This window comes from Festucalex cinctus, chromosome 1 (assembly GCF_051991245.1).
Source record: "Festucalex cinctus isolate MCC-2025b chromosome 1, RoL_Fcin_1.0, whole genome shotgun sequence".
Lineage (NCBI taxonomy): Eukaryota > Metazoa > Chordata > Actinopteri > Syngnathiformes > Syngnathidae > Festucalex > Festucalex cinctus.
The window spans coordinates 18423063-18440677 of NC_135411.1; the positions used below are offsets into that span (position 1 = coordinate 18423063).

The 17615-nt window shown below is 39.7% G+C and overlaps 1 protein-coding gene across 2 annotated transcripts in view; it reads left to right on the forward strand.

Moving 5' to 3' along the window:
- LOC144018200 (oxysterol-binding protein-related protein 1-like) overlaps positions 1-17615 on the forward strand; it is a 29343-nt gene that overhangs the window by 1321 nt on the left and 10407 nt on the right. The window contains exons 1-15 of one of the 2 annotated variants that reach the window (XM_077520420.1): positions 5894-6045; positions 6161-6313; positions 6392-6477; positions 6553-6627; positions 7278-7389; positions 7492-7577; positions 8419-8563; positions 8637-8704; positions 9153-9197; positions 9403-9476; positions 10684-10747; positions 10852-10953; positions 11056-11181; positions 11262-11337; positions 11439-11545. In XM_077520420.1, the coding sequence (XP_077376546.1) occupies positions 6202-6313; positions 6392-6477; positions 6553-6627; positions 7278-7389; positions 7492-7577; positions 8419-8563; positions 8637-8704; positions 9153-9197; positions 9403-9476; positions 10684-10747; positions 10852-10953; positions 11056-11181; positions 11262-11337; positions 11439-11545 (1278 nt within the window). In that variant the 5' untranslated portion in view covers positions 5894-6045; positions 6161-6201. Of the gene's footprint in view, positions 1-5893; positions 6046-6160; positions 6314-6391; positions 6478-6552; positions 6628-7277; positions 7390-7491; positions 7578-8418; positions 8564-8636; positions 8705-9152; positions 9198-9402; positions 9477-10683; positions 10748-10851; positions 10954-11055; positions 11182-11261; positions 11338-11438; positions 11546-17615 lie in introns of those variants that run through there. The other variant, XM_077520430.1, reaches the window with a different exon arrangement.

The window sequence follows — 17615 nt, forward strand, 5'->3', positions numbered from 1 at the left end:
GCTCTTTTATGTTGTTTTTTTTGTTTTGTTTTGTTTTTTTGAAAATGGCAATGAACGGCTCTCGATAAAGACTCGATTCGTTCGTGACCGACACATCACTAGTACGTTTGCTTGTTCAGCTTTTGAGGCATCTTGACATTTTGTGAATGTTAAAGTGTAGTGGGATATTGATATTGTGTTTTGTGTATGGGAGAAGCGAAGTCACGCAGCAGTGATGAAGCAGATTTTCATGAAGCGGTGGGCGCATCAATTAATTCTGAACCGCCGTCATTCGGAAATCTTCAACAGTCAGGAGACCCTTCCATTGTCATTAATCTGTCAATATTTCAAGTCGAACCAAACTGTAAATGTTACAATACCTAGTAAGTGTATATTTACTTCTTTACAGCAGGAGAAAAATAGTCCCAGGAAAGAAGTGGGTGTCAGTCAATGTTTCTGTTAGTCGATATATGGGCGTCCTTCATTGATGAACTGAGAAGGTTCGTTGGAACTGATCCAGTAATGACGATTACATTGACTTTTCTGTCATTCGTTAATCGTCAACAAAACAGGCATACGTCATTGATGTATTGACGGATGGTCCGTCAATGTTGACAGAATGCCTTCTGGTTGCGTAGTTTGTGGTTTGCGTGGTGGAATGTGGATGGCCCAAGTGCAACGAAGCAGGAAGGCAAGGAGTGTGTGACTCTTTGGCCATTTCTCAATATCAAGAACACAGAGTACAGTCTCATGAACTCGCCATACACAGTTCCTAAGAGCATACTCCCGAGGAACGCTTTGTAAATTGGAGCAACTGTGTGCTTGTGAACTTCCATTCCATCTGACTCTAACGTACTTCGGTGATGGCAGCACGAAATGTATCGGGATATTTTCCCAGGCCAAATCTTTATAAGTATCCAAACAATACATAGTTGGTTTATCCTTTATCCTTAGTTGCAGACAAGAGCATCTGGGTTCTTACTTTATGTGTACTTTCAGTTGGAACATTACTTGGGCCGCGGCTGATGACGTTTCAAAAGATCACGGACAAGAATTGTGAAACGGTCTTATTTAAAAAATAAAAATAAAGAAACATAAAAAGAGAAGCCAAGGTTCTTTGCAATAGTAAAAAGAAAACTGAATATTTCCAGGATTTTCTCTGGGGAAAACAATTAGATCTCCAACCAAATCAGTAGTTGTCCTTTGTCTATTTTTGCTCGTTCAACTGTAGTAAAATCCTTTGTTTTGGCAGATCAGTGAAACAAAGCAAAAATTTAAATTGTATCTCAGCCAGCATCTTATTTGAACGGGATAATATCAGATCACAATAATCTCATTTTCTGTTAAGACCCATATAAACAACGCGACTTCTTGCCAGGAAGGCTGGTCATAGTTCAAATGCTAATACAGTCACGTCAGAGCCAAAGTGAACTCGGATGACTTCCCAATCCAACAGTCTGTTACGTGCTGCTGGCATTTAGTTGCTGTGGGTGTGCCCTGCTCATGACGTGAGTTTCTTAAATTTTTCATTAATCTGTGAATCGCTGCACTCCACCCTCATTTCATAACACCGAAACGAGTGCACTATTGGTTGAAAACATTCAATTATAGAAGACAAAAACATAGAAACACACAAAGAAACATTTTGTTCCCAGTATGAATCACATTGTTTTTATATCCTATTTTACTATTCAGGTGCGCACACTTGTGTTGTGTTATCAATGCTTCTGTCTACAATTATTCTAGTGATGCAGCATACAGCTTCACTTTTTTGAGTTATTGAATTTGCTGTCCTCGAGTTTATGAATAGAATTCAATACATTGTATCTTTTCTCTGCTCTGGATATGAGAAGCTGCCTGTTGAGCACAACAGCTATATAGCATTAGAACATAGGCCTGTAACGTATTTTCTTCTAAAGACCCGGTTCCCTGAGATTCCTCAGTCCTGATAGCAATGGATGGAACAGGCTTTGTTTTGACAGAGACAAACGATTATTGACGTGATAACATGGCAACACACTTATCAACTCTCGGTGGACCATCAAAATTCATCACGGAGATTGACGTGTTAAACTTTTTGACACGTTTGCCATCTTTTGAGCGATTGAAACAAACTGGGCTGCATTACGTTCACAGTACACACTTGCGGGCCACAACATTAGGAACACAGAAAGAAAAGGAAGGACCTCCAAACTGAGGCCCTTTTATTTTATTTTATTTTATTTATTTTTTTAGAGCGAGCTCAGTATTATTCATTTGACAGCCTTCCCGAGTTAACGTCATCATCATCGTTCTTATTTGCATGCGACTTTGTGCTCTTTAATTCACCTGAAACCTGTTAAAAATCCCATACCCTTCACCTTAAAGGCGCTATCTGCCAGTTTCACTCTGGAAAAGGCACTTTTTAAATAAAGGATGCACACACTTTAACTCCTTCTCAGTCTAATCCTCTAGGCTTAAGTTAATGTATGGTTGTGATTTTTTTAATTTACCCTCAACCTCCAGCTTATATTTTACCATTTTGTGTTTGTTTTGTCAACAACGGGATGTTTCTGGGTGGTGTCTGTGGACAGACGGTTGTTTCCGCCTTCACCCAATCGCAGAGCGGGGGTTGGGAGTGGGCGTGGCTGGAGCCGCGGGGGGCGTGTAGGCAGACGGGTTGTTTGTTTACGAGTAGAGTGATCAGAGTGGTGGTGGTGATCAGGTGGGCAGAGGCAGGGGGTGTGAACGTTGAGCTCGTGTGGGTTGAGCCATGGGAGGCGTCCATTTTGAATTGTTTGTTTACAAACAGAAACGGTTCATTTACTAACAGAAACTGTCAAACCTACTGACAGGCCCTTTAACCGGACACTTCAGAGTTCCACCAGAGTCGTGAAGTTGCCAGGAGACCAGATGAAGGATCAAAGGAAAGAAAAATGAAACAAGGTGAAATCCAGCACCAACCAGACACCACAGTTATAAAACCAGAATTTTTCACCAACCCCAGAAACCTCTAAATTCCAACAGATTAGGGAGACCTCAGGAGACCAGAGGAAAAACTAAAGGAAGGAAGGATGGATAGATGAACCAGAGTGACAGCCACAGACACCAGCCTCCACTGATTCAGTTACCAGTGGGCGAAGCAAATTCTGGTTGAATTTCAGTAGATGCTGGTGTGGTGGATGTGGCATGCGTGAGAACCTCCACCAATGAGGGGAGCCGTCCACCTTGGCCCGACAAGGCAAGCACAACCCCTCAGGCCGCGGAAGCAGGCCGCACCCCCCCAAATCCCCTACCCACACTCCCCGAGACACGGCCCACACCCCTAGCGTGGCTTGGCAGGCCCACACCGCACCCCATCGGCTCACCTCCCCCGCCCCCCCCATGACCCAGCCCCCTGGGGAACAAGTTGGAGCAAGTACTGAGGCCCATTTTTAAGAGCAGCAGCGACGTGAAAGCGTTGTTAGAGGAATAAAGTTAATGAGCCACACAATGAAGTTATATGAAAAGGTAGTGGAGACTTGACTCAGAACAGACGTGAGTACCACAAATGCATTATTTGCCTTGAGGGAGTTAACGGAGAAGTACGAAGGCCAGAAAGCTCCATTGTATCTTTGCATATCTAGAATAAACTACAAGGTATCCAGAGAGGAACCGTGGCACTGTATAAGGAAGTCTGGACTGGAAGAGAAGTGTGTAAGAAGAGTATGAGGGCCGCACAACAGTGGTGAGGTGAGGTCATTATTGAAAGACAGAGTTTCAGACCCATTTCACTTTCCTCCAGAGTCATTTACATTCCCAAGCAGTCTAATAATTTTCTCCCACTCTAGTTGTGAGGGGAATACGTGCCTCTCTCACAAATACTTCCTTTCGTTCTCTCTCTCCCCCTCTCTCTCTCTCTCTCTCTCTCTCTCTCTCTCTCTCTCTCTCTCTCTCTCTCTCTCTCTCTCTCTCTCTCTCTCTCTCTCTCTCTCTCTCTCTCTCTCTCTCTCTCTCTCTCTCTCTCTCTCTCCCTCTCCCCCTCCCCCTCCCCCTGTCTGTCCCTAAAATTTCCCTTTAGGGGATTCTATCGCCTGGTTCCTTTCGAAGCCGTGGCCTCACTTTGCCTCCATTATCTTGTCATTTGTGAGGGATTACACTCCGGAGCGCTCACAGTCCACCCCCTTTGCTTAAGAAGTGTGACAGCTTACAATAATTGCCATGCTAATTCGTAGCAAGTGGTACAGAGAGCTCCTTTCCCCTCACCAAGACCTGATTTGATTGATATGAATCAATCAATGTCTGCAATTGTGTTACCTATCACTTCTTTATATACTGACAAGATATAACATGCCACTTTACTTGGATTTTGGGTGTGTTGGAGTTGACTCTGGGTGAGAGTAAGGGTATACACTGCAATGGACTAGTTGGCCACCCGATCACTGGGCATATATCGACAACCAAACATTCACATTCACAACTAAGGACAATTAAGAATCTTCAATGAGCCTCTGAGCTGATGTGAATGTGCTAACTAGTTGGCACATTCACATCTAATGCTTCACTGATGGGGCAGTATAGATGGATGGGGCCAAAGTAAAAACATAAAAGGCAGTGAAACTAATTAGGATCAGATAAGATGAAAAAAGCCCTTTGGTCTATTAGTCAGTTTTCAGGAGCAGTCGCCCATCTATCTGCTGAGGTGTTTGTAAGGCAACGCGATAATAGACCCATAACCGCATCACGTGTTCATTGGCTGACATTTAAAAGGAAACTGTGTTTTTTGTTATTTTTTTACACAACATGGCACACCTCTCTGTCCTTGTGTGTGAAAACACTATAGTGCACATCTTCAAACACCCCTTGGAAGGAATACATGAACTTTTTAACTCATTCACTGCCATTGACGGAAAAAGAAGTCAAATGATGCATGTTTTTTCTGGTCTGGCAATGAATGTGTTAATAAATAACTTCAAAAAAATCAAAGTGGCCCTTGCAGCTTTCTATTTTTCTGTATGTGGCCCTCAGAGGAAAAAGTTTGGACACCCCTGCTGTACATTATATCAACAATTTATAATTGCTTCATTGATTTTTACCATGTTTAACTCATTCACTGCCATTGACGGAAAAAGACGTCAAATGATGCATTTTTTTTGCTGGTCTGGCAATGAACGTGTTAAGAGGATAAAGTTGCTTGACGTTTGACTACTATAACAATCTGCCTGGTTTGTACAAATTGTATGATAGACACAGGCAAAAGCAATACAATATGCTGTTTGTTTTTATTGTATACAGGAAGCATCTGCATTGTGTTGCATTGGTGAAATATCAGAAATGTTCTGAATTATCAATAAAATGAGTAAAAGGCAAAATCTTGCTTCAAATAATTCAAATTGCTCATGGAAATTTGCTGGACATGATGACTTCATAAAAGATATTTGAAATATTGTGTTTGATTTGAACTTGAAAGCAGGGTCACAAATCTACTTCCAGTCAAGTGGTTCTCAACCTTTTTTCAGTGATGTACCCCCATGGCCGTGAACTATTTTTTTTCAGCCAAGTACCCACTAACCAGTGAAAAAACATTTCACCCTAACCCCAAACCTCACACACACAAAATAGTGCGGTGCCATGATGCCATCATTGTTGAACTAATTTATACAGTCGTCTCTCTCTTCAATTATTTGGAAATAAAAGACTGAATAAAATCATATAAAATCTTCATTTTTTTTAAAGGTACATAATTAAATAAGTTACAAATAAAGATTTTTTTAGGACAATGAAATTGAATAGCCTACTGAATATACGTTTCATTTTAATATTAACTTTCCTGAAATATTTACATAATGTAATAATTATTTTTAACAGATTTTTTGCACGGAAGCAGCTTTTTAAATTTACCTTAAAATCTTGCGCGCCACTCTGTAGTTCGATCTGTACTTGCTGTGGATACAGTTGCTGCTGTAGTCCACGCACTCCTGGCGCATGGTCACGTGATAGCTACCCACAGCTGTCAGCTGATTGGGCCGCTAAAGTTTGGCTAAACTTGTTGCCTCTCACCACGCTGAAAGTGTGGACAAAAGTCAAGTTAGTCAACCGAACTCGAATGTAAGTCTCAAATATATTATTTTGAATTGTCACTGTCGTTTTGGTTTTTCATAATCTTAGCTAACACGTTAAAAAAAAAAATGTTGTCGCCTTGGCGTGTACGTTTTGTTTGAAGGAGACGTTTTGTGCCTTGACGGTCATTTCAAAACTAATCTAATGGAGGACGAGCAGCTTCTTGAGTCGGCAAAAGACGGGAATTCCTCTCGCGTTCGGCTTCTCCTTGAGTCGCGGATTGACCAGGTCACTTCTCTCAACATCAACTGTCGATGTAAGTCAAATGAAATAACATTAAGTTAAATGTGTCGTAGTCTTTAAATAAGTATTTTGAAACTTGTATTTATCAAAGCAAAGTCAAAAGGCAGCTCTGGATGGACGCCCCTCCACCTTGCATGTTACCATGGAAACAGGGATGTCGTGGATGAGCTGCTAAAAGTGAGGTTAATAGTTGATTTGCTCACCCTCAAAAACAATGTGTTCAATTACTTGGTACTTATTTATATATTGCAGGCAGGTGCTGATGTGAACATGCAGGATGACATGGGCGACGCACCTCTGCACAAAGCAGCCAACACTGGAAGAAAGGTAAACAACCGGACAACTAGGTACAGCAAGTCTAAGCCCCAACATGAATAGCACAAATTTGTGAGTAATGGATGCACTTCCGAATCTATAATTCCTATACTAACAAGACCATAGATATGCCACAAATTATGATCCCCAAACACTTTAATATCAGTTCAAACTCATTTTTACGACATTAATCCATCCATTTTAAGCACCGCGTTACCCTTAAAAATAAACTGCTGACTGACAATTTCATTTAAAAAAATGTTAATCTTTTAAACATTACATTTTTGTCTTGACTCGATGGGACATAAATACTCTAATTTTGCGTACAAAGAAGTTGACCACAAAAGGCTCAAAGTTAGCCAAATTATGTCAAAGAAAGAAGTTGGCAGAATTTGATTCTTTGCTAGCTGAACTGAGCTCTTATAAAATACACAGTGGTCTTGTCAAGCATTATGGTCGTTTTTTTTTTTTTTTTGTTTTTTTGCTCAAGTGTCACAAAAAAGCTAAAGCAAACTCAAAGTGCTCATTCAATACCCGAACTGAGCTTTTGGGATCTTTGCTGAGGTCTTCTGCAGTAGCTAGCGACGTGTCAAACAATTTTAGTTGGGCGCATTGGACTTCAAATGTTGCTCTGTGCTTTCTTTGGTGTTTATCCCCCTCAGGAGATTGTTCTGTTGCTGTTGCGTTATGATGCCTCTGCCAGTGTCATCAATGGAACAGCGCAGATCCCTAAAGACGTCACAGAGGACGACGAAATCATAACCATGCTCGAGGGTATGATGACATCATAGAGTATTTGGCATAGATTGTCCAAAGACATTTGACTGTTGGTGCTCTTGTAACACTCAAATATTTTTTTGTGTGCGTGTACTTCAGCCGCTGAGAGAAGAGAGGCGAGGCGACGAGAGGAGAGATTGCTGGACGCCGCCAGAGAGGGGGATGTCGCTGCTATGTCTAAGATAGTTAGGTCAAAGATTTTTCAGCTGAAAGATTAAAAAAAAAAATATATTTTCAATTTCTAAATGTTAGTCTAAAAGTTTAAAACAGGGGTATGAAACTCATTTGTGTCGTGGGCCACATTTTACTTATGTTTTCCATCGACTGTGGTACCCATATAAATGTATGATACTCTCAATATTATCTCATATACACAATCGATGCCAGTAAAAAAAAAAAAAAAAAAAGTTCAATTATTGTTTAATTTATTTTACAAGGGGCTTTGGAAACAAAAAATGCTTGCAATATTTTAGTGTTATTAAAAATGAAAACAATTTGTATTTTTGGTATTTTAGCAATAAACATGAACTTGACATGCATGGCCTTCGTGGGCCAATTAAAATTATGTGGCGGGCCGGATTTTGACACACGGGGGTCTAAAATTTTAAAGAACTTAAAGTTACAGTTTTTAAAAAGGAAAATCCTGAACTTAGATACTTTTTCTCCAAGAGTTTCTTCTGGCAGTAGCAAACAATAAACTAAATGATTGTGCTGAGTTTGACTGACTAATTTTACAATATGTTCTTTACTGGCGTAGATGTAGAATGTTGCATCATACAGAGGGCTTTCTAATGCACCACACTCATGTTGCTGAATAAGATGAAGTGTTACATTCAATGTCTATTGAGACCACAATACTTTATTGTTGGCCTACTCTAATATACAGTACTGTTAAATTAAAGCCTCTCTGGCATTGTCAAAAAGGAGCATACCTAAAAAAAAATTAAAGTGAATGGAATTTTGCATGGTAAATGCACTACATTCTGCTTTACATTCTTTTTTTTTTCTTTTTCTTTTTTTTTTAAGGTTGATGGACAAGAAGTGGTGGATGTGCACTGCAAGGATTCAGTGGGCAATACGCCCTTACACTGTGCTGCCTACAGAGGGCACAAGCAGTGCATAATAAAACTGCTTAAAAGTGGTGCCTGCCCAACCATTAAAAACAACCAAGGTACTGTGCTATATACCTTTTAAACTCCATCAAAATTAAGATTTTAACCTCCGCCGGGCATGCTGCATTACAGAGCAGACAGCGTTGGACCTGGTCCGCACTCGTGAGCTGAAGCAAATTCTGACAGAATATCAGGACAAGGTGAGGACAGTTCAGGCTCTATGTGTTGATTCTGTAAATAAGTTGGGGGGGTGCTTCATGACCTAATTTGTGCTAAAATATTTGACACTTGAGTAATGCTTAAATAGGAACATACTGTATGGAGTTTTGTAGGTTTACTTTCCATTCAGGCATGCAGAAAAGCCCTTGTAAAATGTAACATTTACAGTTGATAGATTTTTTTTTTTTTTTTTTTTTTTTTTTTTTTTTTTTTTTTTTTTTTTTTGGTCACACAAGTTGGCATCAAATACTACCTCTTGTTGGGTTTGTGTCTGACACCTGCTCCCTCTAACTAAAGACTAAAACTAGCATGCTGTCCTCATCGAGCCTTCAAATAATGGAAATAACATTGTCGGTGCGCTCGCTAGTCTGACAAATGTCTCATCTTCTTCTTCTTCTTCTTTTTTTTTTTTTTTTTTTTTTTAAAAAGGAAGCGAGCAGCAGAGTGCAGAAGATTGAAGGCCCTCTTTGGAAGGTACCCAGATGTCAGAGTGTGTGCCTGTCACTCGATAGTACAGTTCGTGGATGGCTCAAGCTTTTTCTATGTTTAAAACAGTAGCGTTCAATTATTGTGTTCCTATTAATTTGGAATCAATATTTTTTTTTCCCATGAAAATTGTGGGCATGTTTTGTTACATCTATTTATTGTATTGTTTATGTATAGTATTTCCCTGCCGCAGAGTTCACGCTTTATCGGCTGGCGTCTGCACTGGGTGGTAATTGAGGACGGAACTGTTTCCTGGTATTCCAGACAGTAAGATTGTTTTATATTTTTACGTTTTCCCTTGGCAGCTTTCTAATGCAGCGTACGCATTATACCAATCATCATCTTTGTTGGATGACAAGCAGCTACTCGAGTCGGCAGTTGTGCAAAAAGAGTGTTGTTTTTTCCCCCAATTTTTTTTTTCCATGCAAGCATGTAGCATTGTCACAAACCTAAAATTTCAAAATCGATACCCAGGATCGATACCATTTTCGATACCGTGGAGATAAAAAAAAAAAAAACAATACTTTTAAAAATGCATATAAAATATTTTAATTGACATAACTGCAAATAATATATTAGATAAAGTATTAATAATCAAAAATAAAATCAATAATAATTATAAATAACACAAATGAGAGAATATGTCATACAAAAATTGCCACAATGTCATTTTTGGTTGTCTGAGGTAAAAACACACAGGAAATATCAATAAGAAAAAAAAATTGAGATGGTTAACTATACAGGTAATCAAATTCAGAACTATATTGTGAGGTAGTAAATTACACAAAAAAATAATCAGTAAAAATGAACATCAAGTGCTGCATTTGCACTCAGCTACACCTTTTTTAAAAGGCTAAAATTGCAAATTACAAATATCTATTAAGCCATACAATGGTTGAGAAAGTGCACTTTATTCTATCAATGACTGTCTAAGTCTTTTCTTATCATTGCTGTTGGAAGATTTATTTTTTATTTTTTGCAATATAGACAAGCATATCAATGTCCTCCTCTGTGAGTTTTTCCCTGGTGTTTCAAATAAGCTCCGATGTTACCAAACACACACGCTGAGCACAACTTGAGGAAGCAATACACAGGTACATGTTCACTGAGCATAAAGCTAACCGTGGCAGCTGGCTAATGTCTAATACCAAAACAACAAGGCATTTAGCTTTTTTCTTGTCCGCCAAGGCTGTCTGGTTTGGCCCTCCTGCCGCTGCACTGGCCATACTTAGCATCGATAAAATGTAGCTGAGCAAGCGAAGGCTCTCCTAGCTGCCAGAGGCTGTCTGCCGAGCAGGTTCTCGGATGCTACCATATATCAAAACCATGACAAATAAGTATTGTATCCACTATCGATACTCATCAAAGTATCGATACTTTTGACAACCCTACAAGCATGTGAGCACAGGAAGCTGAACCCTGATTGCGTTTGTCGGTAAAATATACAACTAACATACTCTCCATCTCTCTCTAGGGCTGAATCGGGAGCTAGTGTAAGAAAACAGGGCTGTAGATCTTTAGCACAGGCTTACTGTATGGTATGTAGACAAGATTGTATCCCCTTGTCAAATACATAGTATATACATATTCTGTTGCCAATGTAGTTTTTTCTGGGAGATGATTCAGACTTTTGTAATTCCAGGTCAAACCATGGGATCATTGCTTCTTCATGCTCAAGTGCGCTGACAACTCTGCATTGTGTTTTAAAGTCCCCTCAAAGACGGACTCTGTGGCAACACGAAAAGTGAGCCGCTTCTATTGTCTGCTGTGTTGCTTAACTTGCTTCATATCAACGCAATGACAGACTTGATGTGTGTTTAAATGCTCCTGCTAATTCTCCTCTCAGAGGTGGCTGGATGCCTTTGAGGCACACTCCTTTTACAGCGCTCCACGCGGCACCCTGCAACAGAACTCAGATGACGCAGATGGTGATGGCAGTGTTGCAACGAGCAACGTAACGCAAGCTCTGCAGGTAAGATTGAAAGTAATAGGTTGATGATGGTGAGTCACGTGTATCGTTCGTCCTCAACTCTGCCTCCAAACGCTTTGTAGGCCGCCAGTGCGTGCCAGCAGAAACTGGAGCATGAGGTGTCCATTTTTCTTTCTATGGTGAAGAATGAGAACTGTGGTGAGCATAAAAAGTCACGGTCCCCTGTAGCTCATTTCATTATTTCTATATATACGATATATGCATTTTGTGAAAGGTAGAGAATTTGTTTGTGATTTCAGCACTGGCTGCACCTCTTCTCTTGAAAGCAAAAGAGACCAGTGAGCTCTCCAGTGAAACTTGTACTGCTCTCCAGCTTTGCTTTCAACTGTTGTCCAAACAAGAGGAGGTAGGAATTTAATATACTATATACTATAATTCAAAGTCTGGGGCCTGTTAAACAGTACCTGTATTTTATTTGAAAATTATTGTTTTTAAAATGTTTTTTGTCGGTTTTATTACATAATATTTGCTGAGATGCTAAAACTAATAAAAACTTTATGATTTTTTTTTTTTAATCTGGAAATGAAATAAAAAATAACCATAATAAAAACATCCAAAACTATTAGAACGCCAGAGACCCCACACATGACATGAAAGGCCAAAACAGTTCTTATTGCTCACACACAACCACATTTCCACAGACAACTGGAGTCTACCCTGACCAGACGTAGTACCAAGACTGACCTGTTAGAGGCAGCATAGTGCCACAGGACATCTAGACTGCGTGAAAATGTAGTGGTTGGCCTCACTAGTTTATTTAGAAGGGTAACTAGACTTCAGCTTTTTAAATCGTGGTGAATGTCACTCCACTCAACCAGTTGGCCGTCTATTTGTGTCTGGCAAGAGATTCAAGTTACTACTTAATTGCCTATTGTTTAAGGCCAAAATCTGCATTGGCCACACGAGCATTTGCCATCGTAAACAGGTTAAACATTTGTAATTGTCCACTTTGCACAAGCAGCCTAGGGAGGAAAACAAATACTGGATATTGATAATCAACGAAGCATAATCTTTGAGAAAAATCTGACAATTGGGTATTTGCTGACTTTGATCAGAAGGGGAGAAAAATCGTCAACAGCGTGTTTGTAGCCTGTTTAAGCTGAAGTTAGCTTCCGAGATTTAAAAAAAAAGAGAATATATATATATATATGTGTGTGTGTGTGTGTATATATATATGTGTGTGTGTGTGTGTGTGTGTGTGTATATATATATATATATATATATGTATATATATATATGTATATGTATATATATATGTATATGTATATATATATATATATATATATATATATATATTAGGGGTGTGAATTGCCTAGTACCTGACGATTCGATTCGTATCACGATTCACAGGTCACGATTCGATTCGATACCGATTAATCCCGATACGAATGATCACGATTCGATACCGATTAATCCCGATCCGAATTTATAAGTCGATTGTTGCGATTTTTTTCCATTCAAATTTAGAAAATACTATCAGTAAATTTGTACATGTACACTGTAAGATTTGTATAAATATATTTATCTAAAACTTGAGGCTTATAACCGTGAGCCACTGTACACAAACAGTTTGCAATCTGTTTCACATTTGAACAGCATTAAAATAAAAATATTAAGGCTTAATGTGCCGTTCATATAACATTCTTCCATGCTCAAGGTGTGAATCCTAAAAAAAAAAAAAAAAAAATCGATTCTGCCGATTATTGAATCGATTCGAGAATCGCGCGATGTAGTATCGCGATATATCGCCGAATCGATTTTTTTTTAACACCCCTAATATATATATATATATATATATTATATTATTTATATATATATATATATATATATATATATATATATATATATATATATATATATATATATATATATATAAATAATGTGTATGCATTACCTCCTTTATGCGCCAATCAAGGTTGATTCAGGCACGTGTCCCGGTACACTTGTCCCAGTGGCCGGGATGTGCCCTTTGGTGGTGGTGGTGAGGGGGGATGGATGGTAATAGCATTTGGTTAGTGTGGTAATCACTGAGAAAAGATCCCCTTTTATGCTTAGGTCTGCATTTAGCTCGCAGATCAGTGCACACCCACATATACGTTCAGGTACTCCAGGGGTTCGGTGAGGGAGGAAGCTGAGCTTTTGTGTGTGTGCGCACATATTGGCCAGTTCAGTTCCAGGCGAGCGTGATGATAATAACACGCTGGCAAGGGGTTGCTTTTTTGTGTAAAAGCGAAGAAAGAGGAGACACAAGGACAACTTTCTCAAACAGGTAGAAGACTGTATATTCTATTCTTCAGCCAAACCCTTTTTCGTAGTCGGCTAATTGTTTTAGGTGGTTTGATCTTAATTGCCACAAAACTTTGAGCTAGATATTTCAATCGGCTTAATTTACTGAATTCAGAATGTGAAAATAAGCGTGCTCTAATTGCTAATGACTACCGCTCTGCCTGTCTCCTCTTTTTAATTGAAACCAGCCTTTGAGAGATTTAGCAGAACACGAAGAAGCACATTTCAGTGCACATTAGATCGCATTAACGGCTCCTTTTACCTGGTTCAGGTAAACTTCTGAGATTCTATGATTAGACTTGCGCAAGGACATGTGCAATGCCTGTGCGCATCATCATTGCATGAATTGCCAACAGCTGCTCTCCTGTCAGAGGGATGAACTGTTATCACAGGCGTTTTACAGGGCATGAAACGTGGAAAACGACATAATGCATGCTAAATTAATCACGAAAAAAAATAAAATAAAATTCCCTGTGCTAAGCCGCTGCTGCTTTACACAGTACTAAGTGGATTATATTTCACCCGTGCTGAGATTGGCTATATTATATAGCATTAACACTAATTCCACCATCCCATTATCCGACGTAACATCCCCCAGGCGTGTGCTGCCGCAGTTTCACTCCAATGTCTGGGCAAATATCTAATAGAGAAGCACGGCTAATTCCTCCGAGGGCTTCACAGAGAACGAGATGTTGCCGCTCAGCAGCGTACGCGTAGTCTGACCCACTTGGGCAGCAGCTGTAGAACTACACAAAAGACTATGCCTGATCTAGCGGGCAGGCTGGAGTGAGGGCGCGTTATGTAAAAGTGTCGCAAGGTTGCGCTGCAAGTAGACAATAAGCTACAGAAGGTTTAACACCGAGCTGTCATTCTTCCTGATAAACTTTCTTTTTTCGTTTTAGTGCTGAGACAATGTGTTCAGAGGGCTTTTCATCACCAAACATATCCCTTTGAATTGTGTACTGGGAACAGGGAAGGGTCTCTCCCAAACATTCTCCACTAAATTGAAAGCTTTGAATCATCCAAAATAGCCTGGGTAAAGCATGCTGCAGGCTTTTTTTTTTTTTTTTAAGAGACCCCAAACATGACCAGGACAAAAACTGGGGACAGAACACCACCATATTGGACAATCTTGAGTCTTCACCCCCATAACAGATGTCTTCTGTGGTACCAAAATGGACCTGTAAGAGGAAGAACGTTGCCAAAGGGCATCTCGGCTGCCTCAAAATACAAAGAATAAAGTGTTAGAGTAAAAGAAGCTAGGCTGTCTATTCATTGGTCTGGTAACTAAATTGCATTTGTGCAACTCTAGTCCTTGTCATTTTTAGTGTGGTGAATTTTACTGCACAAATCCTGGAATGCTCAAAATCTGTGTACCGGTAATTATTGTTGTGTGTACCTATCTGTGCATTTTTGTCTGTGGTGTTCAAAGCAGATGGATTCCACGATCATTTGGAAACTGAGCGCTTTCTATCTTGAATCCGCTTAATGATGACACAGAGATAAGCTAATCTGTCACAGTTACTATCGTATCAAAGGCGGGAGACATGCAGCAAATCTTTGTTTTCTTTCAGCACGCTGCTATGATTAAGATGGATCGGCCTTTCAACCCCTGGAGATCAGAGCAATCACAAGTCTGACCTCTATATAAACAGTGGTGTTCTCTGACTGTATCCACAGGCCTTGCCACTGATTTCCCTCTTTTGCGCTCATGTGAGGCCTCGAAATGAGCTATTTAACCGTGGCCTTTTAGCATTTCGGATGGTCTCTTTCTCAGCATGCATGCATGTAGATACTCACACACTGTTGGTGTGCATGCATTTGGAGCTGTCACGGATTTGCCCTTTGATGGTTTTCACTAACAAATTTTAGAACGGCTCAAAGCTCTACCTTTAGGGGTGTTTGCCAAGGACGAGCATCCCTCCAATGGTGATGGCACACGGCATCAACGAGGCTTAAAATAGACACCATTTGTACTCAGAAGGGGACGCAGAGAGGGCGAAAGAGCTGGGACGGATTGTTGCACAACAAAGTGATCACGTCCTGGTTGGCTCTTGAGACAACAGCTTGGAACTGTGTGTTACCAGACAGATCTTACATCTCCACAAGAGGCATCTTCTCTGAGAGAGCAAATTGCTACCACTAGTGAGGAAGGGACATTGTGTTCTGCTGGATAATTAGTCAAAGTCCTTTGATTTTCATACTGGTAAGCTATTATGAATGGTGATTATCAGGGGCAAACATTTTTGTTGGAGTGAAAGAAGAGGCTTTAATTCAGTTATTGGGCCACATAGTTGCCATCTGGCTTGAAATATTGGGATGAAGTGAGGAGAAACTCCATCCATCCATCCATTTTCTATAGTTTGTCTAAAACAGAGTGAGCCAGATGCTGTTCCACCTACAAGTCAAGACAGTGAGACACCCCAAAATTTACTCAGTGGTGGAAAATGTGAACATTTGCCTCTGACAAAAGGGACATGTTCATTCATTTTAAAACCCATTAACTTTATTAAAAACAATATGCAAAAATATAATAACAATAACAACAATAATAATACATTTAATTTGTAATGCACTTTACATTTCAAAGAAATCTTACAGTGCTAAACAAATGTTCTATCACATCAACGTACATTTTTAACAAATATTTAATCGTAGGTCTAATAATCGCTAATTATATTACATAGCGCCACACCTTATAGGAGGCTGACATGTTTCATCACCATCTTTTTATGCTACATATACCCAAAGAAGAACTTAGAACGAGGTTCTTGGTGGTAGGCAGGGGAAGTGTGGTTTCTCTGAGGCACCATAGAGCGCGTGTTTCAGAAATTAGTTTGTTGTATTCTATTAGTTCACCACTAGATGACACTAAATTCTACACCCTGTCACTTTAAATTGGCTATATCATAACCAGACGTACAAAAAAAAAAGTCTCAAGGATACATACATGAGATAAAACAGGAAGATGGGCCAATTTCATGACTCGTACTTTGACTAAATCCTATTAAGGAACTAGCCTCTAAATGAGCTTCAATCGGAAGGAAGCAGGTATCCTAGACCAGTGATTCTCAACTGTGGTCCTCAGTACTCCTATCCAGCCTGTTTTCCATGTCTCCCACAGCCAATACAGGTGTGTCAAACGATCAGCTTATCAGCCCTCTCTGCATGAATCCTGATAACGATCCTCAGCTGTGTTGGCTAGGAAGACATGGAAAATGGGCTGGATAGGGGTACTCGAGGTCCGGGGTTGAGAAGCAGTGTCCTAGACAGATGCCAATTGACAATTGTCGCCAAACGTTTATTTTTGCCAACACCATCTATTGTGGGCGAAGCATGACATAAAAGTTTGATCCAGGTTTTGCTGCAAATTATTATTATTATTATTATTATTATTATTATTATTATTCATCTATGCCGCCATTTTAGTAACAGAAAGAAGGCACTTTTAAATGAATTCATACAACATCCTTGAGAGTCTAGCAGTCAGGGAGATAAAACACAAAACAAATCAATCACATAACTAAGCACTTCAGTTACCATTTGTATTGCTTTATCCATCATGTTCCTTCTCTGATAGACTCAGTAAGATAGAGCTGCTGTCTGGAAATGGAAATGGTGACTTTGCTTTAATCAACCATGATAAAGGCAATCACTCAAACGTTTTTTTGTTTTTTTTTGTTTTTTTAACCCGAATAGCCACTGGACTGACTTAAAACTCATGTTTTTAAATAGATTTTGCATTTGGACTGAACTCTTTCTACATTTACGATATTCAGAATATTTGCACTCCCATCTATGAGTCTTTATACACTTCCTAACATTGATTTCTGGAATGATGAGTGACAAATGGAGCAACGCTGCACCAGATGATAGGAAACACTGATCTGCTGTATCTCTCAATGGTGCGGTTCAAGTTGCAGTGTTGCACTGAAGAGACACTCAATCCTGCCATACAGATCGCTGGCCTCAGGGTGTTTGGTTCTGGTCAGAGGAAGTTGGGATCTAATGGCAGGATCACAACGTGTGGTACACGCACACAACAATTTGTAATATCTTGTTTATTTTTGTATTTATTTAAATGTGTGAGAAGTCACACATGGCTGGTTGTGTCCTAATTGGTTATTGTT